At 35.0% G+C, this 27,141-nt stretch overlaps 1 protein-coding gene across 1 annotated transcript; it reads right to left on the bottom strand.

Moving 5' to 3' along the window:
• Nucleotides 1-2,439: 2,439 nt before the first annotated feature.
• On the bottom strand, nt 2,440-2,775 carry BEX5 (brain expressed X-linked 5). Its single transcript, XM_066357397.1, has one exon. The coding sequence runs from the start codon at nt 2,773-2,775 to the stop codon at nt 2,440-2,442; it is 336 nt and encodes a 111-aa protein (XP_066213494.1).
• Between the last annotated feature and the right edge of the window lie 24,366 nt (nt 2,776-27,141).

The following is a 27,141-nucleotide window of genomic DNA, read 5'->3' as shown; positions in this document are numbered from 1 at the left end:
GATTGAGAACCTATGCACTAAAGATAACAACAAAAAATAGGTTGTCTATTTAAGAAGAGCAGTCTAGTGGAAAAGTTAAAGCCTGATATATATAGGTTAATTAAGGCATTTAAAAAGTGCTTTCATACACATGCACACACACATATGTGATGAGGAGGGTTCTTTCAAGCTTGAATTAAAGCTGGGACCTCCGTTTTAATTTACTTAAGTTCAAAGATGTCTGATGAACTTGTAGAATGCAGTGGGTTTGAAATAAAACCTAGTTTCCTGAATTTTTAACCAATATCTCAAGTGATTCTGATGTAAGTGGTCTGTATAGCACATGTTGACACACACACACACGTAATATATATTTATTATTATTATTACAGTAAGTCCATGTATTCACATTGATGTATAATGCATTCTCTGTTGTGTTAATTTTTCAATTACAAGTTTAAGTCCCTAGGGAAAAGATGCTAGTTGCCCATAAATAATCAGAGGCGAACCTGGGCCCAGATTGCAGGACTCTTGACTCAGCTATAATTAACTGTTGTGCCTTACAACTTACAGACTCTGTGCTAGGTACTGAGGGTACCAGGACAAATGAGACTCTATTTACTAAAAGAAGGGAATAATCTAATTAGGGATCAGTGATGACTGGGAAGTGAAAAATATTCTAAAACAATGGTCCATCTACCAGGTCCCCAGCCTCAGCCAATGTCCCATTGATCTGTGATTACAGGTTTATTGGGCACAGCAAATATCAAAACAAAGAAAGAGATAAACTACCCTGTATCTATGAAAGCTAGTGTGAGTAGAGACTACTGCAAACTCCTGGGGTGAGAGTGGTGTGGACCATAACAGTCTTGAGGATATAAAGTCATCCTCATTAACACCTATGTATGTTCAGAGTGAAACCCTTAGCAGTGCATGCACAGGAAATGGGTAGTCAAGGAAATTGTACCATATTCATCAAAAGATAGAAGGGATAGTCCAATTCTGAATATACTGTCATGAGTGTCATTCAGACTTATCTGGCGAACAGGAGTGAGAAAAAAAGTCAGAGAAAAACTGAATTCTTAAAGGGCTGTTAGGATTTCTAAGTATCACAGGAAAGTACACACCTGGGTTAAGTATAACTATAAAGCAGGAAGAAAGTATGTTCCACACTTCTTTTCTTTTCTTTTTTACAGAGACAGAGAGAGAGTCCAAGAGAGGGACAGACAGGGAAAGACAGACAGGAATGGAGAGATGAGAAGCATCAATCATTAGTTTTTCGTTGTGTATTGTGACACCTTAGTTGTTCAATGATTGCTTTTTCATATGTGCCTTGATCGCAGGCCTTCAGCAGACCGAGTAACCCCTTGCTCGAGCCAGTGACCTTGGGTCCAAGCTGGTGAGCTTTTGCTCAAACTAGATGAGCCTGTGCTCAAGCTGGCGACCTTAGAGTCTCGAACCTGGGTCCTCGGCATCCCAATCCGATGCTCTGTCCACTGTGCCACTGCCTGGTCAGGCTATTTTCTACATTTCTGAAACGCAAAAATGGGGGTTCAGATGACTGAAGGTTTCAGAGAAATTAATGGGTCTTTTAAGCCGTTAGCATTCCAGCACATTAGCAGTGGCTGGGACCAGTGGAAAATGCAAAATTGAGCAGAAGTGGAAGGAGTACCTAACAGTCATGGCACTACCCAGAGAAAGGGTGCCTACCAGTCATTGCATTATCCAGAAGCATAGGTATACAAAAGTGTCACCCATATGATAGTCAACTGTACTTACTGGAAAACATAACTCCTTGAGTCCTTCCCTAAATATGAAAGGCACCTAAAGGGTTGGGGTCTTGCATGTGTGGGTAGAGCCAGGCACAGTTCAGTCATTGCCTTATTGATTCCCACAATAGGACTATAAGGCATGTATTGCCTTCATTTTATAGATAAATAAGACAAGTTTAAGGAAATGTACTTATAATAATTACCAGTCTTGTGTTTCTAAAGAAGAGACACAGAAGTAATATAAGATTAATGCCCTTAAATTTTGTCTCAAGTATTTGTCTTCATTCCCTTCATAAGCTGATTGGCAACTTCTTTGCTTCTTACTTTTTTTTTATAAATATAATAGATGTGTATTCATTTTGGAAAAAATGAGGAAAACAAGATAAGAAAAAAAATAAAGAAAATAAGAAAAAACACATTCTGATGTATATAAAATATGCACATTTTATAATGAGATACTATATCTATAAACTGCTTTTTAAACTGTTTTATTAACTTTATGATATCTATTAAATATATTACCATGCTAGTTGATGCAACTCCCCTGCTGACAGAAAATGTTACAAACTAAGTCAAAATGAAATCTCCAAAGAGAAAAATAAAAGAACACCAAAGATTAACCATAATGAGTATATGGGAAAAAATGCAAATGTGGGAAGCAGAGGTTTATGATTATTAACCTCAGCATTCAGGGCATAAGGCAAAACTCATTATGACGGTCACGGTGAGGGGGATCTCCTATAAGAATGCACAGACTATACCGCAACTGAAAATCTCTAATTTTCCTGCTTAGCTCTCTCATCTTCATAAACCATTCCATATCATCTGCATCTCCACCTATCATGTAAATGTTATTGACAAGTCTATTGGGCATATTCTCTCCAAAACCCTGGACAGGTGGAGCCCAACACCTTCTATTATTTCTTCCTGGCTCCTGGCCATCACCACCTCCCAAAGGACAGGCTTTTTCAATCTTCACTGGAGCGTGCTCCCGTCCTTTGCATTCCCTGGGGACATTTTCCATGTTGGGTTTTTATCCCCAGCTTCTTTCTAGGATATAAAAAGCAAAAAGAGGGATTTAATGCGCTGTAACAACCAGAGTCAGAACCCTGTAGGCAAAGGTTTTCCCATCTGAGAGACTTCGTGCGTCCTCTAGGGAGCGCCCCGGACCCAGCCTGGCTGGCAAAGCCCACCACTTTGCCTGAAATTTCTTCCGTAGGTCACTTCTTACACAAAAACGTAGAATTAGTGGTAGGCGGGACAGTGTTTGAGAGACTGGAGATCCTAACACACCTCCAGGGGCGTCCCAGAGTTTGCCCCTCTACTTTTTTCTTCGCTCACCAGCCACAGACCCACACTTTCTAAGAGTTGACCAGGTTTCTCCTCCATTTAACTTGAGTAGGAAGGGCTGAGAGTCTCCCAGATTGTGTTCTAATCCCTGATATTCTTGCACTTTAGGGTCCTTGACACTCCTCTACCTGCAGGGATCAGAAGCAGCTTTCCTTTCTTAGCCCTGAAATCTGCTGCACCGAAGGCCTGAAAGATCCGCCTACAGAAATATGACAAATGCCAGACTGATCATTTAATTAAAAGACCAATATGGAGGTGGGGGCAGCTTTATTCGTGTGTGTGTGTGTGTGTGTGTGTGTGTGTGTGTGTGTGTGTTGCTCACCTTTTAAAATTTTTTTATTTATTTTTAATTTATTGTGATGACGTGACCACGTTTCAAGTGTACAACTCAATATAACACCATTTTTTCATTAATTGAATAAATTAGGGTGACATGAGTTCACAAGCTCCATTGTTTATTTAGGACTCTGCTAGTCAAATACTGCCACCATCTCATTCTCTTCCATCCAGTCTCAAGGGTTCTTTTCCCATTCTATGACTTGCTGTCCCACCTTCCAGAAATATGTATTGTAATAAAAGATTACTATTTCCATGTGAGTTTCACCTCTTTTTTAGGGTCCTTACCCCACTGTCCCGTCCCTCCCGTCGTCAATTAATTACTATTTTGAACGTAAATAGACAACTTTCAGGGAGGGATAGCCGGAAGAGCTTACTGGATGGCAATGTGGTTTATTCATAAAGAATTTCAATCTGGGTACCTACCAGGAATGTTTGGGACCCACTGGTCTTTCTTGAGCCTATCTTCCTTCTGTTGCCCATCATTTTCTATATCATGATGGGCGAAGGGAGAAGAGGTACTGTGGGCTTTGCAAACCTGGCCCCGCCCACTGTATCACTCAGAAGCCCGCCCACTCGGTTGTCTCCTCCACAGAACGAAACTGTTTGCCAGGCCTAACTAATCCTTTCCCCTGTCCTCTGCAGCAACTGCCACCCCTGCCCTGTTACCACAGCTCACCGTTTCTGACTTTAAAATAGACGGAGGGTGAAAAGATGTCGAGATGGAGGCCTACACCAGTTGCGGAGTCCCCAACCCGATTCAACGATTGTGCCCCCCTCCTGTCGCCCACAGGTATCAGGCGGATTCCTCGCCATTCGCGTCTCTGGGTCTTCCCTTCCAGACGTCGCCCAACCGCCCACCTCCTAATAGATTCGAACGGGTACACATTCTCATCTCTTGGCCCCTCTCTATCCCCTTCTCCATTTCTTACACCAAACGGGTAGGTGTTGAAGGAAGGGTACAGAGAATCCAGTCCGAGATCCAATCTGGCTTTTGCCCTCTTGCCACCTTACCGCAGTCATCGCCCACCAACTTGCCACTGATCAGGCTCAGCTTCTATAACTTTTCTCTTACTTGGGCTACAGGCTTGCTTTCAGAGCCCTAGTGAGCAGACGCACAGCTACAAACAACTCTCACACCACAACTAGGAGGAGAGACTAATCCTCGAGTCAGCTCTAGGTCTCTTAACAGCCGCGTCACTGTGAGCTCAGATCCCAAATTACGGATCATATCTGCAGTGCGGCAGGAGAGCGGCGGGTGGGAGCGTGGCTGGATCACTTTTCCCCTTATTCTCACCATCTCATCCCTTCCGCAGGCTGCTGTCCATTCTTTATTATTTTTTCCCTCTCTTTAGCAATCTTCAAGACCAAACAGGCCATAATATTTTGTAGTTTGTATTTGCCTTTTCCCCTCATTTCTGCTGAAGCTTTTAAAGAATTGTTTCTTACTCTTCTATACCATTAAATTCTTTTCCTCCACTCACAAGAAAACAAAGCCCAGAATTTTTCCCAGCGGATTTGTTGGTCTTGTCTCAGAATGAAGCCGGAGGAGGGAAGGGGGGGAGGGTGTTAATGAGGCTAGAAAGTCTGGAAAATAAGTAGGAAGTAACATTTAAACAAAACTTTTTCCTTAACTATTTCCCTTTCTGTTTATTTTTGGAAGGGGGTGATTGTTTTTGTTTTCCATTGGCATGCATTCATTTTTTGGTTATTAGAATTAGACAATACTATTATTTTCAGCTGGAAAATAGATTTCGAGTTGTACAACCTGTATCTGCTGTTGAAACATCCTATAAATATAGATCCTTAATACAGCACTCCCTTCCCCTTTTAAGGACTTTGAAATATAAAGCTAAGCTATTGGTTCCTCTTATGAATGGTCTTTGTGTGGTCTTTCTATGAAATGAGGCAAGTGTCTAATAGTCTTGTTGGTGGTTTTTCAGATCTTGTGAACCTGTGACAAACGTATGATCTCTTCTAAATTAAATTAGTGAAACTTTACAAGTCTTTAACAAGACCTCTAAATTAGAGCAACACTGAAGTCTTCCAAACAATTCAGATAATAATTTGGGAAAGTTATACTGACATATAAAAAGTATTGTGAGGCTTCAATATTAAAAATAGTATGCCACACAAGAAAAAAATAAACAGAAGAGAAAGCCAACTGTCAAGCCCAGACACTGAGAAATATTAGTAATCTGAAATATTTTTGAATCCATGAGGAAATTTTATATTGTAGAAAAAAATTATGCTGGAATAATTGGTTGTCTATTTGGAAAAAACAATGAAGTGCTTTATTTTTATTATGCACTTACATACAGACACTAAATGTTTACGTAAGAAGACATAAAACCATTGAAAATAGAGTATAACAAATATTATTTTCTATGTAATATTAGGATGAAAAATTTATTAGAAATATAACACCAGAGACAGACGTGGCCAAAGGCAACCGGCCCAATTTTGCTAGAGACCCTATTAAGTCTAAGGAACCATGTAGAACGCCCCTCAGAATTATCCCAGTTAACTATGTGAATCTGGAATATTTATCCATAAATTTAGGCCCTGGGAATTTTAAAGTCTCTGGCACTTCGGAGTTGACATAAGCCTGGGCTGAGCAAGCTCCCAAGGTGCCAGAAAAAGCCCTCAGTGAAATTAGAAAATACAGAGAAGGTAGAAGAAAAATATCAGCTTTATTACTGCCTCAGGAAATATATTATCCAGATTTTACTTTAAATCAGTCCAAATATTTTCCTTCAATATAAAGACAATAAACACACATCTATTCCCATATTATGAACATTTGAGATGTTTGTGGCTTTATCTATGAGAGACAGTGTTGATTGAAATTCTTTGTATGTATTTTTTAATAATAATATGAGAGTTTCATATTTCTAGAACTGTCATTACTGTATGCTTTTAATTGTCATAAAAATTGGCCTTGAAAAATATTTTTCCAATATGGTCCTATCATGTATGAGCATTCCTGTTTTCTTGTGTGTCCACCAACACTGAGTGTTACCTGGTTTATTGTAGTTTTTAAATTATTTTATTTTGCTTTTGTTTCTTTTTGTCTTTTATTTATTTCTTAGAATTTTTATCAAGGTCATTAGATAATATCTTCTAAACCTGCCACATCATAACAGACACTTGTCATTAAGATTACCAGACTCCTCTGAAGATTCTAGTCTAGTAATTTGAAGCCAGATCTGAGACTCTTCATTTAAGTTCTTTATGCAATTATTTTTTAAAATTAAATTCATTGGGGTGACATTGCTTAATAAAATTGTATAGGTTTCAAGTGTACAATTCTATGACATATCATCTGTATATTGTATTGTGTGCCCTCCAGCCAAAGTCAAATCTTCTTCTGTCACCTTATATTTGACCCCCATTACAGTGGAGGGATTCAAATAATTTAACAACCGATTATCTTTTCTAATGATAGTTTTAAGTATAAAAAAGATATACTGAAAAGTAGTTAATTATTCATGCATTTAATATTTAAATAAGAACAAAAGTGGTACACAAAACTAGATTGTGTTATAAAATATTTTTAAAATATTAATAAAAAATATTAAATAATACCTGACAAAAAACAATAAAACTGTTAATTAAGTTATTTCCAATGAATGAAAGCTTGTCACCCCTGGTTGTTTGGCACTTTTTCTCTTTACATTATATGTTCATTTACTGAAGTAACAAACATGAAGGAACTAAAATGTAGCATTTCATCAAAGCTATAATGAGTTTTATGAAATGAATAAATAAATATTATAAGCATAGTTCTGTCAAATTTTTTTCACCTATGGACGGAATGAACATCGCTGTGGAAACTTAGAATACACTGTTGGGCAGATGAACGTTAAAAAAGACTAAGGAATGTAAATTTGTGATTTCTACATTGGAGGCTGCCCAGACACCCACCTTAGAGAAAATCCTGATTGCAAGTGCCATTTTAACAACCAGTTCGCTGAACTCAACAAAAAATTAGGTATCAGTTCTGCCCAACTGGTGCGAATCGGCTGAATCCCACCACTGCCCCATTATCCCTTATTATCTCCCCCTTCCCTCCGATAACCACCAAGCTGCCGTCTGTGTCCATGAGTTTTTGTTTGTTTGTTTTTCTTGTTTATCTGTTCTTTTAGTTTTATATCTCACATATGAGTGAAATCATGTTTCTTAACTTTTTCTGACTTATTTCATTTAGCATGATATTCTCAAGATCCATCCATGTTGTCGCATATCACAGTATTTCATCTTTCCTTATGGCTTAGTAGTATTCCATAGTATATACAGTGGTCCCTCATCTATCGCGGGTATTCCATAGTATATACAGTGGTCCCTCATCTATCGCGGGTATTCCATAGTATATACAGTGGTCCCTCATCTATCGCGGGTATTCCATAGTATATACAGTGGTCCCTCATCTATCGCGGGGGTTAGGTTCCAGAACCCCCGGCGACAGGCGAAAATTCTCAAAGTAGTGACCTTATATTTATTTTATTACTTATATATATTTTAAGGCTTTATCATTTCCCCACATGCACTTTTATATATCTTTCCCACAGTTATTAACCTTCCCTACATTCTTATAAACACTTCCTATGCTTATTTCACCTCAAAAATAATTAGAATAATAAGTATATAAAAATTACTATATACCACAAAATCCTACACTATGGTGAAAAATCTGTGATACAAAATTGGATATATACAATTTAAAAATCCTTGATACAGTGGGACCGCGAAAGATGAACCGCGATATGGTGAGAGACGACTGTATGTACTGCATCTTCTTTATCCAATCCTCTATCGAAGGACACTTGTGCTGTTTCCATGTCTCGGCCACTGTGAATAGTGCTGCAATGAACATAGGGGTGCATATATCTTTGCAAATAAATGTATTTAATTTGGGGGGGTAGATACCCAGAAGAAGGGTTGCTGAGTCATATGGTAACTTTATTCTTAATTTTTTGAGGAGCTTCCATACTGTTTCTCATAGTGGCAGTACCAGTTTGCATTCTGCCAGCAGTGAATGAAGTTTCTTTTTCAGATTATATAAACCTTTCGCCTTAAGCAATTCTTAGTATTGGATAAGGCTGGGATTCTGTGTCCTAGGCAAAAACAAAACAAAATAAATAAAACCTCTCATTGATATGTAAATGGTATTTTTACAATAAACATTATTATGAAATAATTTTAAAGTTATAGAATGGTATTGAAAATAGCACAAAGTACTTCCACATGTCCCCAAATCCATTTAAAAATATTTAGTTCAATTTATACCATATAAAATTTTTTTAATGAATTCTATTTTAGTAAACCCTGAAGTCTTTTGAGTACCTGTTCTTTTTTGTTTGTTTGTTTGTTGGGGTAACATTGGTTACCAAAACCATACAGGTTTCAAGTGTACACCTCAACAAAACATCATCTGCACATTTCATCTTGCGCCCATTGCCCAAAGCAAAGTCTCTTTCTGTTCCTATACATTCCCCCTTTACCCTTCCGCCTACATCCAACCCCCTTATTCTATATAAATTTTTCTTAATTATCAGTCTATTTTTGTCTTTGGTGATTTCTTATATAAAATTTAAATACTACATATAACTTGCAATGTCTAAAGATAAATATTTTAGTGTAGTCTTATTAAATGTTTGCTATTTGATATCACACTCACATAATTTATATATGCATCCACTTTCATGAAATAATATATCATAAACTGTTCTGCTTCTTGCTTTTTTATTTGTTCAAAAATATTTTCAGGTTAGAAACAATTTAACTACCCTATCTGTTTTTAATGTCTCAAGAGTGTTTAAATTATCGTAATGTATTTGACCAATCCCCAGTTGATTCATATGAGCATTATTTTCATATATTTAGAGTTACCAGTATTGTTTAAATAAATTTATATGTGCAGGTTGCCTTCCAAAAAATTGCCTGTTTCACCTTTATCAACACAAGTTGTAATTAATCATCTATTACTTTATACTAGCATGCATCCATTATTTTATACTATATATAGTTTGGAAAATATATAAACACATACATATGTATATACATATAAACACAGAGTTATTTTATGTACTTTAATGTCTATGTGTAGATATACACATATATATGCATACATACACAAGCATGCAACCTGATTTTCTAACAAATTATGTCTTTACAATTCATCTATGTTGATATATACAGTAGTGCTTTTTTATCTGCAAGAGATATGTTTGAAAACCTCCAGTGGATACCTGAAACCATGGGTAGTACCAAACCCTATACTATGTTTATCCTATACATTTATACTTATGATAAAATTTAATTTATAGATTAAAAGCAGTAAGATATTAACATTAATAACCAATAATAAAATAAAAATTATAAACAATATGCTATAATAAAAGTTATGTAAATGTGGTCTTTCTCCCAAAATATCTTACTGTATTATACTTATCATTTGAAGGAAGCATCTTATGGGTTCCTTTTGGCATATCAGAATTTGCCAGCATACTAGTCTTGTGTTTTGAGCCATTATTAAGTAAAATAAAGGTTACTTGAACATAATCACTGAGATACTTAGACAGTCGACCTGATAACCCATACAGCTACTAAGTAACTAATTGGAAGGTAATGTATACATTGTGTGTTCTCTGGAAATGGGATGATTCTCATTCCCAGGAAGAGGAGTTGGGCAGAATGGGATGGTACAATATTTCATCATGCTACTCAGAATGGTTCAAGAATTAAACATATAAATTGTTTATTTCTGGAATTTTTATTTAATATTTTTATTCCTTGGTTGACAATGAGTAAATAAAAATGCAAATGAAGCAGAACTACTTTATACAAATGTAAGTAATTTATTTTTACATAAGTATAGTATTCCATTGTACAATTGCATTGTCATTCAAATTTTGTTTTGCTATTGAAGTACACTTTAACTTTTTTTATTTTTTCTATTACAAGCATAGATGCAGTGAACATACTTGTGCATAACTCCTTTGTACTTCCTTCATTTAAACAGCAAAATTTAGTTTGTTTTTCCGTTTTACTTTTTTTTTTTTTGTAAATCTGATCTGCCAAGATTTCCAAAATCTGCCCATTTTTTCGGCCCAGCTATACATCCTAGATATATAAATAACACATAGATATGCAAGATTATCTAATGAAGCTTTTAATAGTAGATCTGGTATGAGATGTGAGAGTTTGTATTTTAAAAGTACCTCCGGTAACTTATAAGATCAGGCAAATTTTGGAAACACTTTGATAGGTTTAAAAAATCATCTTATTTGCTAAATTATTTTATCTAATTATTAGTGTAGTTTAAACTCTTATTTTAAAATGTTTTATGTATTGTCTAAGAAGGATTGGGTTTTATTAACAAAATAATAAATATGTATAAAGTAAAACATGAAAGAATTTGCTATAAATCCTTCTGAAATTTTATTTTGTATTTATATTTTCTTTTTATTGAATTTATTGAGGTGTCACTGGTTAACAAAATTATACAAGTTTCAGGTGTACAATTCTACAACACATTTACTGTACACTGTATTGTGTTCACCACCCCGGTCAAGTCTTCATTCCTCACCATTTATCTCACATTTGCCCTCTTCCACCTCCCTCAAAAACCTTACCCCCAGCAATCACAACACTGTTGTCACTGTTCATGATTATTTTCTCTTTTGCTCAACTCCTCCATCCCCTGAGCCTCACCTAACAGTTGTTAGCCTGCTCTTTATCTACGAGTCTGTTTCTATTTTTCTTGTTAATTAATTTTGTTCATTAGGTTTCACATATGAATAAAATCATACGGTATTTGTCTTTCTCAGGAACTTATCTCACTTAGCAAATGTTTTCCAAGTCCATCCATGCTGTGGTAAAAGATAAAGATTTCTTTCTATTTCAGGGCCAACTAAAATGCCATTGTGTAAATGTACCACATCCTTTTTATCCACTCATCTACTTATAGACACTTGAGGTGCTTCCAAATCTTGGCTATTGTAAATACCACTGCAATGAACATGGGAGTGCATATATTCTTTCAAATTAGTGTTTTGTGTTTCTTCAGATAAATTACCATAAGTGAAATTGCTAGATCATAAGGCAACTCTATTTTTAACTAACTGAGGTAAATCCATACTGTTTTCCACAGTGGCTTCATCAATCTGCAATCCCACCAACAGTGCATGAAATTTCCCTTTTCTCCATATCTTCGCCAGCAACTGTTGTTTGTTGATTTATTGATGATAACCATTCTGACAGGTGTGAGATGATATCTATTTATTGTTTTAATTTGTGTTTCTTTCATGATTAGTGATGTTGAACATCTTTCTATATGTCTATTGGCCATCTGTGTGTCCTTTTTGGAGAAGTGTTTATTCAGGTCCTTTGTCCATTTTTTAATTAATTTTTTTGTTTTGTTAATGTTGAATTGCATAAGTTCTTTATAAATTTTGGGTATTAACCCCTTATGAGATGCATCATTGGTGAATATGTTCTCCCATTCAGAGGGTTGTCTTTTTATTTTGTTGATGGTTATTTTTTTGCTGTGCAAAAACTTTTTTAGCTTGATGTAGTCTTACTTATTTTTCTTTTTGTTTCCCTTGCCTTAGGATATATAATAGAAAACATACTACTATGGGAAATGTTCAAGATTTTACTTCCTGTTTTTCTTTTCCTAGGGTTTTTATGATTGTGACTCTAACAGTTAAGTCTTTAATCCTTTTGAGTTTATTCCTGTATGTGGTGGAAAATAGTGATCTATTTTCATATTTTTGCATGAATCTGTCCAATATTCCCAGCACCATTTAGTGAATAGACTCTCTTTATTCTACTGTATGAGTTGTCTCTCTTGTCAAATATTAATTGACTATACAAGCATAGGTTTATTTCTGAGCTCTCTATTCTGTTTCATTGACCTACATGTCTGTTTTTTTTTGTTTTGTTTTGTTTTTGTTTTTTTTGTTTGTTTGTTTGTTTTTTTTTGCCAGTACCATGCTGTTTTGATTACTATGGCTTATAGTACAATGTGTTATCAGGTAGCATGATTACTTTAACTTTGTTCTTCCTCAAGATTTCTGTTTTATTCAAGGTCTTCTGTGGTTCTATATAACTTTTTAGAATATTTATTCTACTTCTGTGAAATACTCCACTGATTTCTTGATAAGAATTGCTTATATCTATAAATTGCTTTGGATAGTACGGACATTTTAATGATGTTAATTCTTTCTATCCATGAACACATTATGTGCTTCTAGTTATTTGTGTCTAATTCAATTTTAATGTCTTATAATTTCTTGTGTACAGGTCTTTTACATTCTTTGCTAAATTTATCCCTATGTGTTTTATTCTTTTTTTATTGATTGATTTTTTTTAGAGAGAGAGAGAGAGAGAGAGAAAGAAGCAAGAGACATATTGATATAAAATATTGATCGGCTGATCTACCTATACATGCATTTATTCATTGACCCTTGCCTGCATACACCTCTGACAGGGATGAACCCACAATCTTGATGCATTGGAATAATGCTCAAACCAACTGAGCTATCCAGTCAGGGCTCTTTTATTCTTTTCGAAAAAAAATGTGAGTAGGATTATTTTTCTTAGATTTATTTTCTGATAGTTCATTATTGGCGTATATAAATTCAACTGAGTTCTGGATATTTTTGTTTTTAATTAATTAATTTGATACTGATAATTTAGAAATTAAATTTAATGGAGTGACCTGGATCCACAAGAACACATAGGTTTCTGGTGACCATCTCTATAGCATTTGAACTGTTCATTACTTTGTGTTTCTATCACCCATATTCAAACTGTTTTATGTCGTCTTATATTATGCCCTTTTTTCTTCTTTCCCCTTCACCCCTCCCTTTGGTAGCCACCTCATTCTTGTTTATGTCTGTTAATCTCAGTTTTATGTATCACTTATGTGTGAAATAAAATAGTTCTTAGTTTTTTTATTCACTTATTGCACTTAGCATAATGTTCTCAAGGTCCATCCATGTTGTCACAGATGGCAACATTTCATCATTTTTTATGGCTGAGTAATATTTCATTGTATTTTTTACCACGTCTTTTTTATCCAATCCTCTATCAAGGGACACTTTGGTTGTTACCATGTCTTGGCTACCATGAATAATGTTGTGATGAACATGGGATCGCATATTTCTTTGCTTACACATGTTTTTGAGTTTTTTGGGTAAATACTCAATAGAGAACTTGCTGGGTCATATGTTAGCTCTATTCTTAATTTTTTCAAGAACCACCATACTGTCTTTCATAGTGGCTGTACCATTTTACATTAACACAAGCAGTGAACGAGGGTTTTTATTCTCCATAACCTCTCCAACACGTGTTATTACTTGTCTTGCTGATGATAAGCAATCTAAGAAGTGTGAGGGGGTTTTAATTTACATTTCTCTAATAGCAAAGATAAGCGTCTTTTTCATATATATATATTGTTTGTATGTCTTTATTAGAGAAGTGTCTGTTCAGGTTCTCTCTCCATTTTTTAGACTGATTATTTGTTTGTCATTGAACTTTGTCAGTTTTACATATATTTTGGACATTAACTGCATACTTACTTTACTGAATTCATTTATCAGTTCTTGGTGTTTTTTTCAGTGAAATCTTTAAGGTTCTCTATATACCATAATGACAGTTTTACTTCTTCTTTTCCAATTTGGATGCCTTTTTTTCTTCTTGCCTGACTGCTGTGGCTAGGACTTCCAGTCCTATGTTGAATAAGTGTGGTGAAAGTGGAATCCTGTCTGGTTTTCGACTTTAAAAGAAATGCTTTTAGTTTTTTCCCATTAAATATGATGTTGCCTGTGGGTTTGTCAAATATGGTCTTTATTACCTTGAGGTTATGTTTCCTCTATTCACACTTTGCTGAAAGTTTTTATTGTAAATGGGTGCTGAATTTTATCAGATACTCTTTCTGCATCTATTGATATTGTTAAGTGGTTTTTATCTTTTATCTGTTTATGTGGTGTATCACATTTATTGATTTGTGTATATTGTATCAGCCTTGCAATTTTGTATGCATTGATGTGTAGGAATATTTTCTTTTTCTTTTTTTTTTTTTTTTTGGAATATTTTCTTATCTCAAGCAAGGATGAAATAATACTTAAAATTTTTCTTTAATACTTAAGATGTTACATAGCTTCTAAACATAGTTCTTAAATTTTGTTTAAAAGCAAATTTTAGGTTGAAAGGGAAATTTTCAAACTGAATATGTTTTCTTAAATTTTTTTGTACAGGCAATTAGTCTATTTTAGTAAACCCCAAAAATGGTTAACACATACACCTACCTCATGATTTTTAATTTTCATTTCTTCTTTTTTTACTTTAGTCCTTGTTCTTTTTACATTTTTTATATTAGTGATTGATTTGTTTTTGAAAAATAATACAATCTATCCAGTTTGGTGTATATTGTTAGAAATTATTTTCTATGCATATACTTATGTAAATAAATCATTATTAAATCAGGGAAGAATTACATTATAAATGTGGATTTCCCCTTTAAGAATAGTACAAAATTATGCTTCAGAGCAAGATGAAAGTTTGAAGAATAATGACATTTTAAAGTCACTAATTTTTTTCTATTTACTCTGCAAAAGAAACAATTGTTCACTACTGAACTCAGTTTTTTTTTAATGAACAGACTTCTTTTCTAATGTTAAAATTTGTAACAATTTCAGGGTCATAAAAGATGATTTGTTCTTTTTATTCAAATGCTTTAAAACATTAGAAACATTGTAATATAGCAAGAATCACACAGCAAAGACCAGTAGAAAATTACTGTTGTTTTATAAATTGTATCAACTAATAGTAAAACATCCCTTTGTTAAGTTTAGTAATATTTTGTTAATGAAAGCTTTGTACTCAAATGCTACTAAAACTCACTATTTGTTGATAATGGTAATAAAAATAGTTTAAGATAAATCTCTCTTCTTGACTCTAAATGCCTTTCTTAATCTTAAACATATTACAAAAGCTGTTTGTTTTATCAAAATATGTTACTAAAACACATAACACTGTATATACACATATATTTTAATCAACTATATATACTTTTCTGAGACTTTCTTTTTTTTAACCTAACACTATATTTGGACATATTTTCATGTCAGTAAATACAATAAAACTTGTTTCTGTTTTCTATTGCTATGTAACAAATTACCACAAACTTAGATACATAGTCATAAAATTTATTACCTCACAATTTTTAAAAGATAGAAATTAGGAAAAAAATAACTGGATTTTCTGCTCAGAAAAATCACAAGGCTAAAATCAAGGTGTTGGCTTGATATGTTCTCATCTGGTGGTAAACCCACAGTATAGTTTTCAAACATATTATAGTTATTGGCAAAATTCACTTCCTTAGTGATATAGAACTAAGGTCCAGGTTTTCTTACTGTCTGTCAACCAGGGACTGCTTTCAGCAACTACATGTAGCTCCCTCATTTCCAGCAATTGAGAACCACCTATATTTGAAATCTCTTTCACACTTACGATTTCTCTGACTTCTACTTCAGCTCCAGCTGGAGAAAATTGTCTGTTTTTGAATAGATCAAGTGATTAAGTCAAATCCAACAAAATAATCTCAACATTTTAAGGTCAACTCATTCAAGACTTCAATTACATGTGCAAAATAGATTATAAAAATGCCTTGATAAGCATTTGAGTAAAAAGAGGGTCTGGAGTGTGTGTGTGTGTGTGTGTGTGTGTGTGTGTGTGTGTGTGTGTGTGTGTTGGAGGGGCATCTTAGAATTTTATCACACCACTGAAATAATTTTTCTTTTTAAATTGAAGTAAAATGTACCTAAAATAAAATTCACCGTTTTAACCATTTGAAACAATGTATTTCAGTGGCACTTAGTATATTCAGTGGTTTTGTTTTGTTTGTGTTAATTGAACTTATTAGGGTGACACTAGTTAACATAATTATACAGGTTTCGGGTGCTCAATTCTACAACACATCTCTGTACACCATATTGTGAGTTCACCTCCTCAACCCTTAAAGCAAGTCTTTGTTCGTTACCATTTATGTCTCCATACCTTTCTCCACCTCACTTCTTTCCTAAAATCACCACACTTGTCCCTGTCTATGAGGTTTTTCTTTGTCTTTTTGCTCTATTTCTCTACCACCCTAACTCAGCCCTTCTCCCATAGCTGTCTGCCTGCACTCTATGTGTGAGGCTGTCTCTATTTTGCTTGTTAGTTCATTTTGTTCATTAGATTCCACACATGAGTAAAATAATATGGCACTTGTCTTTCTCTGACGGACTTATTTCACATAGCATAATTCTCTCCAGGTATATCCATGCTATCACAAAAAGTAATATTTTCATCTAATTCATGGCCAACTAGTATTCTGTTGTGTAAATATAGCACAGTCTTTTTATTCACTCATCTACTTATGGGCACTTGGGCTGTTTCCAGGTCTTGGCTATTGTGAATAACACTGCAATGAACATGGGAGTGCATATGTTCTTTCAAATTAATGTTTTGGGATTCTTTGGATATATTCTCAGAAGTGTAATTGCTAGATCATAAGGTAGTTTCATTTTTAATTTTCTGAGGTAACTCCATACTTATATCCACAGTGGCTGCACTAATCTGCATTCACACCAACCATGCATGAAGTTTCCCTTTTCTCCACATTCGCATCAGCACTTGTTGTATGTTGATTTATTGAAAATAACCATTCTGACAGGCATGAAATGATATCTCATAGTGGTTTAAGTTTGCACTTTTCTGATGATTAGTGACATTGAGCATTTTTTCATATGTCTATTGGCCATCTGTATGTCCTTTCGAGAGAAGTGTCCGTTCAGGTCCTTTGCCCATTTTTTAATTGGATTGTTATTTTGGTGTTGAGTTGTATAAGTTTTTTATAAATTTTATGGATATTAACCCCTTATCAGATGTATCAGAGGTAAATATGTTCGCCCATTCAGTAGGTTGTCTTTTGTTTTGTTGATAGTTTCCTTTGCTGTGCAAAAGTTTGATGTAGTCTTGTTTCTTTTTTCTTTTGTTTCCCTTGCCTGAAGAAATATATCATAAAAAATATTGCTATGAGAAATGTCTGAGATTTTACTGCCTATATTTTCTTTTAAAATTCTAATGGTTTCAAGTCCAATTATCTCTTGGTTCAATTTATTCTTAGGTATTTTTTTTTGATACAATAGTAAATAGGGTTGTTTTCTTAGTTTCCCTTTCTGATAATTCATTATTGGAGTATATAAATGTCACCAATTTCTGAATATTTTGTATCTTGCTACTTTGTCAAATTCATTAGATCTAGTAGTTTTTTGTGGAATCTTTAAGATTTCCATAAACAGTATCATGTCATGTTCAAATAATGACAGTTTTACTTCTTTTCCAACTTAGATGGCTTTCATTTCTTCTTCTTTTCTTGTTGCTATGACTAAGAATTCCAGTACACTAGAAAGTGGACATCCCTTTCTAGTTCCTGATTTTAGGGGAAACATTTTTAGTTTTTGCCCATTGAGTATTATGTTGGTTCTGGGTATGTTATATATAGCCTTTATTATCTTGATTTATGTTTCCTCTATTCCCAGTTTGCTGATCATTTTTATCATGAATTGATGCTAGATTTTATCAAATTCTTTTTGTGCATCTACTGTATACTTAGTACTTTTCTTTAAGTTTTCTATTTTCGTTCTTTTTTTTTTTTTTTCTATTTTCTTGTTGAACTTCTGTTTAGCTATACCAGAAGTCGGGAAACTTTTTGGCTGAGAGAGCCATGAACGCCACATATTTTAAAATGTAATTCTGTGAGAGCCATACAACGACATGTGTACATTATGCATTATCCAATAAAAATTTGGTGTTGTCCCAGAGGACAGCTGTGATTGGCTCCAGCCACCCGCAACCATGAACATGAGCGGTAGGAAATGGATTGTAATACATGAGAATGTTTTATATTTTTAACGTTATTTTTTTTTATTAAAGATTTGTCTGCGAGCCAGATTCAGCCATCAAAAGAGCCACATCTGGCTTGCAAGCCATAGGTTCCTGACCCCTGAGTTTCTATTCATTAATAGAAGTAGAGTATTGAATTCTCTATTATTGTATAACTATTTCTCCCTCAATTATCAGCTATTTCTCCTTATATTTTGGGTATCTGTTAGGTGTCTATATGTTTATAGTTGCCATATCTTCTTGATGGATTTATGCTTTTTATCAGTATGTCTTTTATCTCTTGCAAATTTTATTGCTCAATAGCCATTTTGTCTGATATTAGTACAGCCACTTTGTTCTCCGTTAGTTACTGTTTCACTTTTATCTTTCACTTACACACTATTGGTGTTTTTAGATTTACAGTGAACCTTTTATTAATTGCATATAGTTGTCCCATGTTACTTTATCCATTCTATCAATGTCTTTACTTTAATTAGTATTTTTGGTGCATTTGTATTTAAAGTAATTACTAATAAGAAAGTACTTCCTCTTTTATTTCACTGTTTGTTTTCTATATCTCTTACATATATTCTTGTTTTTCAATTCTCCGATGAGTTCTTTCTTTCATGTTTAAGTATTTATATTTATATACAATGGAGATTATAGGGATTACAATTAGTACATTCTATTGATAACTATCTAATTTGAATTAATACTGACAGTTTTATTAGTTTATGTAAATTTTCCTTTTATACAGTTCCAGTTTTTTCTCTTTATGTTTTTTATTGAATTTATTGAGGTGACATTGGTTTATTATGTTACACAGATTTGAGTGTACAAAACATCATCTGCACATTGCATCGTGTGTCCATTGCCCCAACATAGCATTTTATGTTGTTATTATCACAAAATACAGCTTTATACATTTTGTGCCCTTTAACATAGGTTTATAATTATAGTTTTATGCAGGGGTCCCCAAACTTTTTTACACAGGGGGCCAGTTCACTGTCTCTCAAACCGTTGGAGGGCCGGACTATAAAAAAAACTATGAACAAATTCCTATGCACACTGCACATATCTTGTTTTAAAGTAAAAAAACAAAATGGGAACAAATACAATATTTAAAATAAAGAACAAGTAAATTTAAATCAACAAACTGACCAATATTTCAATGGGAACTATGCTCCTCTCACTGACCACCAATGAAAGAGGTGCCCTTCCAGAAGTGCCGCGGGAGCCGGATAAATGGCCTCAGGGGGCCGTATGTGGCCCGCGGGCCGTAGTTTGGGGACCCCTGGTTTTATGTATGTGTATTTAAATCATATAGGGAAAAAGAGGAATTACAAACTAAAACTATAATAAAATGTCGATTTTTATTTTTTATTCAAGTAGTTATCTTGACTAATGTTCTTTATCCATATAAATTTGTGTCAAAATTTCTAGTGTATGTGGCTGGATAAGGATTATAGTATTTTATTTTATTTTATTTGTTTGTTTTTGTATTTTTATGAAGCTGGAAACGGGGAGAGACAGTCAGACAGACTCCCGCATGCGCCCGACCGGGATCCACCCGGCACGCCCACCAGGGGTGACGCTCTGCCCACCAGGGGGCGACGCTCTGCCCCTCCGGGGCATCGCTCTGCCGTGACCAGAGCCACTCTAGCGCCTGGGGCAGAGGCCAAGGAGCCATCCCCCAGCACCCGGGCCATCTTTGCTCCAATGGAGCCTTGGCTGCGGGAGGGGAAGAGAGAGACGGAGAGGAAGGAGGGGGGGGGGGGTAGAGAAGCAAATGGGTGCTTCTCCTATGTTCCCTGGCCGGGAATCGAACCCTGGTCCCCCGCACGCCAGGCCGACGCTCTACCGCTGAGCCAACCTGCCAGGGCCAGATTATAGTATTTTATTAGTTCAATTATCTAGTGAGTAGGTATTTTGACAGAAACCTAATGAAAGATATGTGAAATATATGATAAAGCCATTATTCAATTCCTGTTTGTTAAATCTTATAAATAATTAAAATAATAAAAGTGTGCAAAATAACAATTTGGAAACTGTCTTCATCACTTTTACTGCTTCCATTAGCCAGTGGGCATCCCTTGCAAAACCTCATTAGCTAGGTGTCTCCCTGCTTCTGCCAGCCTCCAGGTATGACCTCTGGCTTAGTCACACAGACTCCAAAGCTCCTCCCCTGAAAAAAACATGCATTCCCACTTATCAGTTCTTATTTACAATTCTCTAAGACTACACTGAAGTATGTGAGTGTTAGGGACTGCTGTTTTGGTCTTGATCCTGTTGGCTCTGTTTGGAAAGAATAATCTAGGATGTACCTCATACAACATATAACATCACTTAGAGAGCAAACAACATCACTATTTTTTTAAAGTAGTAATTATTCCGGGTAGAACAAATACACAGTACACATGGTTCTTTTGGTAGATGAGTATCAGTTTTACAAGTTCAGCTTTAGCTTCCTGGACACACTGTACCTCTCACCTCAGTCAAAGGCCAAAGAAAAAAAAAAGATTAGGATGATGACAAGTACAGTTGTTCCTTTTAGAGTTTGTTTGTTTGTTTGTTTGTTTGTTTGTTTGTTTGTTTTCAGGGCCATCAATTACTTCATAAGGGCCTCCTTTGGGACCTTGATTCAACCTATAATAAGTGAATTGAAGGAAGGAGTTGGGAGATCATCACTGCCAAGGGTCCTGAGTTTTATTCCCAAGCCACCCACCCTCTGCTCTTGCCCTGGATTCCTAGATCTCACCTTGGACAGAGCAAGAACTTATGTGGCTTTGATGTAACCCCAGTGATTGTCCAGAAGGCATCCTCAGCATATCAGAACAAGCAACGTCCATTAAGACCAAATTAGAGATGCTCTGACTGCACAGTATTATTTCTTATTTGATGTGACAAAAATAAGCTTTTAAATTTACTGTGATGTATGCCCCAGAATGAGCAGTCTAGAATAGTGTGTATTGAGAACAAACTCCTGTAAATCTAAATGTCAATAATGGGACAAGGTCCATGAAAATCAGAATATTACTATATACATGTTCAAAGTACAAAGACAGCTAAATTTGTACTGAGAGAAAAAGATGTGTTGGGTACTCAGTGATAAAAAGGGGAATAAATACAGTTGTAAGAATAGTGGAACATATTTTTAGATTAAGATTTGCTCATATACATAGTAATTTATTTAATATATATTTACAGAGATTTAAAAATATTTATATATCTATGAGTTTTCATTATTTACTCCCCTACTTGTCTCAACTCACTCTTAGTCCTGTATATTCCCATCATTCTCTTCCAACACCAAACAAGTTCATCTTAGACTTATGGAGAATACCTGCACCATTTCTAGCTACTCCTAGGAGAAGCTGGGCATGGAGCTGGAGAGGAATATGGATGTTGACTTTGAGAAAGTACTCTGTTGGAGCTGATAGTTTTCACTATTGGGTCATTATTGCAGATATTTGACCCCACACAACTGTGGGAACTGAATAAACAAATTCTGTCAGTTTGTCTTCTTCACATCTGATGTTGAAGTTTGAATACCAAAGTTCAGGGAGTCATGAAGAGAACCTAGGTTTAAAATAAAAGAGAATGAAAACAATCCATAGTATATAAGCACAAGCTGGACGCCTTGGTGGCAAACTGAGTTTGTTTCAGGGCCTCCATAGTTTAATGGGTTGGGTGTCATGTAGATTCTGAGGCTCCTTACCATATATATCTAAATACATATGTTAGATCAAGGAATTAGAAAATCAAAAAAAAGATCCAGGGGAAATCTAGAGTAGTTACATGCTTGACCAATGTCTTATACCATTAAAGCGAGCCAGTCAATAAGCTGCATCTGTGCATTACAAAGAGGCAGTGTCTTTACTTCTCTTTTCAAAATCTCATAATAATCTCTTTTGTGACTCACTCTAACAGAAGACATACAGATAAGTGAACACTTAAAAATGTAGTCCATTTTACACAGGCTGACATGTTTAAAACAACCATTATATGATTTTACTTATAAGACATTCGAGTAATGGTAAAGTTATAAGGATAGAAACTGATGGGTGGTTGCCAGAGCTGGGGATGGATTGACACTATGATTAAAAGGGGCATGAGGAAATGTTTTGACATGACAGAGCTGTTCTGTATCCTATTACCTCCATTGAAATAAGGGAGATCATGTCAATTGCAGAGTCTCCCATGTTGTCTGTGGCCTATATAAATTAGGCACTTCAGAACACTCCAAAGATGACTATGTTCTGCATACATGTGTATTCTCCAAATGGCGTGGGGAAGGAAGAATCTTTTCAGTCTTGAACAGCAGCTTTTTGTTCCACTGAAACATTGATTTCAAAGGTTTTCTTTTTGTTTGTTTGTTTTGTTTTTAGTGTGAGGATGGGGAAACAGAGACTGACTGTTGCATGTGCCCTGCCCTGACTGGCATCCACCCTGCAAGCCCACTAAGGAGTGACGCTCTGTTCATCTGAGGCCCTTGCTCCTTTGCAACTGGAGTCAAAGGCATTTCAATTCAAGTCACTTCAGGTGATAACTTTTGCATCTGTTTTACTATTGCATGTTATCAAACACATTTGTGGTCTAGAATATATTTTACAATCCAAGTTGTTGGAAGTCCTGACGTTACATGTAATATTACATCTGTAGTTTGTATCTTATATCTGTGGTGAAATTATTTTCTGTGGGATTTGGTGGCAATTTCAAATATAAATTCACACACAAACATATTTGATAATGGATGATTGATCAATATAAGTTGGAAAAATATAAAGGAATCAGAGGTGGTAAAACAGCCAAATATCAAGAATTTTACTTTAGGTATTAAAAAGTTATGAGGTACTATAATAACCATGAAAATGCATGACTCAGATATCTTATAATAGGGAGCATTATTGACTGGTGGCCCCAGCTGTTGTATCTGAGTTTACCCCCACATTCATGCAAGTCAGTGAATCCCATGGGTTGATCCCTGCCAATAACTAGTACTAATGTAGTTGTATTTCTCGGAAGTGTGAGACTTCCCTAACAAGAGATTTTGGCTCCAGGTCTCCCCTTCAGCCTAGCTTCAACCCTAGGATGGCACTACAGTCTAACTAAGGCTCTTCTTGTTAAATCCTTCTTTTACTCCTCTCCAGCAGTATCAGACCTGCATTGACATTCAAAAGTTCTCCTCTGCTTCTCCCATTCTCTCCTTTTTATCCTTCTTGGTGTTTATTACAATTAATCTCTTGATAATATATTCCCATTTGGGCAACTATTTTTCAGAAGACCATTACTAACACAAATTGTCTAAGAAAACTAATGGTAAGGTGGGGTTAGGTTCTGCCTCACTTCCCAACAGTCAAATAAAACAATATCTTGAGTAGCATGGGGACACAGAAGTCCTTCTACAAGGTGATGAGAAAATGGCTAGAGATTTCACCAGTCTTGAGCTGGAAAAAAGTACTATATGATGAGCGCACCCTTGCTAGTATTTAAAATACTGATATACAGGAATTTTAAAAAGTAGGTGAAAAATAATGTCTAACAGGAGAATAGAGTTGGCTGCTTACTAGGTGGCTAACTTTATTGATATCATGTAGAGGGAAAATGAGCAACTGATGGTCCTTCACAAGTATAAGAATTGGAGAACCATACTGGTAGCTTTTTAAAGAGGTTTTTATCTCTGCAGTGAAAAAATAGAAAAATTGAGCATCAGGCTTTGGAATTGATAGAGATACAAAACTTTAGACAATTAAGGCAGGTGTTATATTGTCAGGACCCTGGTTGAAAAAAATCTGGAATTTGGAAATAGAGAAACATCTGGATTGAAGTCTCTGAGGAAATCCTTGAGGATGTTGGTTCTGCAGATTATTCTGAACCTCAGAAATTGAAGAGATAGTACATGATTGTCTAATAATGATATACTACCTTATACTTTCTTCACCTTAACAATACAACAAATGCTACCCTTAGGAGTTTCTTCTAAACAAATCTGCCTGACCATTTATTAGTGTTAAGTCACAGCATGACCCAGCTGGGGGTATTCTAAACCTCATAAAAAAGGGAAGATATTTTACCTCGAAGTTGTACATGTAAGAATTACCTGACATGTACTGGTAAGAGGCAGGGAAATACTCGCAGGACTGGATTTCACAAATATTTGATCAAAGTAGCCAGAATTAAAGACTGGATAAACAGGAATTCATTGACTTCTGAACACTTTCTAGGGACATAATACCAACAAAGGCCCTAAGAGCAGGTGTGGCCAACAGTTTTTGCCCCCGGGCCATATTAGAAAGAAAACTTTTTTCATGAGCCTAATGAAATATTAAAATTACAAAATGTTAAATACCAAAATGATTTGTTTAAGTAAATAAAATTTTATTATGTAATTTGTTTATGAATAAATGTAAATAATTTAGTACAACAAATTAACAAAAGAAACTAATGTTATTTGTTGAGGCGCTTTGCATTGCCTATTATTTTTTTAATATCTGGCTCTATACTTGTAATAGCTATTCTTAACACAGCCTCCAAATGTAAATCATTCAATTTTGATCTTGTAGTTTTATTTAGATTCATTAAAGAAAAAGTTTGTTCACAAATATAAGTTGAGCTGAAGATTACTAAATATTCCTTGGCAAGTTTTTTTTAAATTTCCATATTTTTTATTATTCAATTGCTTAGAAAAATTGCACAGACGAGTACAAAAGTTGTAAATCTTTACAATGAAATGTTTTTAAAAAATAAAGAAGCATCGCAAATCCATTCAACCAATTATTGGAAGTTAACCCTAGATTAGTCACACATGGAATTCTTTTCCACGTATCACTATCTTCTTAAATATCTCGATTTCCAATAATCAAAGATGCTTCCACTTCTGAGTAACTGAGGTTTTAACTTTCATTGTTGTACAATGATTAGATATCGTAGTTTATGTATAACAATTTAAAAGTACTACTTATTTCATTTCCACAGTGTGTCATGTGAAGAATATTAAAAATTTAATTGCAGGCCTCATATACTCATTACATGGGCCGGATCCGGCCTGCGGGCTATATGTTGGCCATGCCTTCCCTAAAAGGGTCAGACTTGCTGCTCCCAAGTTCTTAGAAGTCTGGAAAAAACAATGATTTATGTGGAATGAAGTGGAAATGCCTGAGGTACCATGGTATACAAGAGAGAAAAAATACAAAGTATCAAGGAGGTAGACAAGATGGAATGACTATTTTACGGAGACAAGAAGACCCAGCTGAGTATAGTGTTCTATAAGACAGCTCAGAGAACACATTATTCATCTGGGCCCTCAGGAATGTAAGGAATGATAAGAGGGATACCAGCATCACTAAGAAGTTCAGTGCAGACCAAGAATGATGGTTGGAGAGGCAGTCACAAAGCTGGGCTTATTTATATCCATGGGATGAAGGCCTATCTTAAGTGCCTGAAGCCAGGAACCTAAAATTATAACAGCCAGCAACATAAGTGGGGAAGCCAAGAGTCTTTAGCCACAGATATTTGTGAAGATAATGAATGGAACATGGAGTCCCTAAGAGAAACATAACCTAACAACCAAAAACTGTGTGGCTTTATATCTACAAGATGAAAAAGACAAGAGTGTAAAAGAAGAAGGCCAGTGGAAGTTTTCCCAATAACATCATACTGCTTGTTCAGTTTCTAAACCTAACTCAATTTTAAGATCCATAACATTTATGAAGGAGGGAGCTAGGTGTCTAGAAGGAAAAACCATGCAACATGACAATAAGTAAATCCTATAATAATTCTGCTAATCCTTCTCTGAAGGAAACTATAGCTATTCACTCAAGTGATTGTATACAAGGGATATGAGAATACCAAGACATTTCAACAAATATTGAAGCCTGAGCCTGAGTTTGACATTGATATCTGGAGACCTAAAGCCTAGTCGTGGCCTTACTGTTACAGAGACTAGGTATAAGTCTCACAGTAACCACAAATCAAAAACCTTCTGTGGGTACACGCACAGAAACAAACAAACAAACAAATAGAAGAGAATCAAAGAATATCATTAAGAAAAACCATCAGTTAACCAAGGAAGTCAATAAGAGAGAAAGAAAAGAGCAAGGAAACTACAAAATAGCCAGAAAAAATAATACAATGATATGAATAAGTCCTTACCTATAAATAATTACTTTAAATTTAAATGGATTGAATTCTCCAATCAAAAATTATAAGAGTAGCTAAAAGGATTAAAATACAAGATCCAGCTGCATGCTGCATACAAGAGTCACTTCCAGCTTTAAGGACACATATAGGCTCAAAGTAAAAGTATGGAAAAAGATATTTCATGCAAATGGAAAGAAATACACTGCTAGGGTAGCCATATTAATATCAGGGAAAAGTAGACTAACTCAGAAAATGTAACATGATACACAGAAGATCATTATGTATTGACAAAGAGGGCAATTTCTCAAGCAGATTCAATAATTATAAATATATATGCACCCAACATCAAAGCACCTAAATATAATAAAGAAATACTAACAGATTCGATGGGAGAAGTAAACAGCAATACAACAATAGTAGGGAACATCAATACCCTAGTTTCAAAAATGCATAGATCACTCAAACAGTAAATTATTAAGGAGACATTGAAGATGAACTATCGTTAGATTACATAAACCTAATAGACATACAGAACATTCCATAGAACAGCAACAGAATACACATTCTTCTCAAGTGCACATAAAGCATTGGCTAGGATAAATTATGTTAATTCACAAAACAAGTCTTA

This window comes from Saccopteryx leptura, chromosome X, assembly GCF_036850995.1.
Source record: "Saccopteryx leptura isolate mSacLep1 chromosome X, mSacLep1_pri_phased_curated, whole genome shotgun sequence".
Classification (NCBI taxonomy): domain Eukaryota; kingdom Metazoa; phylum Chordata; class Mammalia; order Chiroptera; family Emballonuridae; genus Saccopteryx; species Saccopteryx leptura.
The sequence above is the reverse complement of the archived record's forward strand: the minus strand, read 5'-3'. Positions and strand labels throughout refer to the sequence as shown.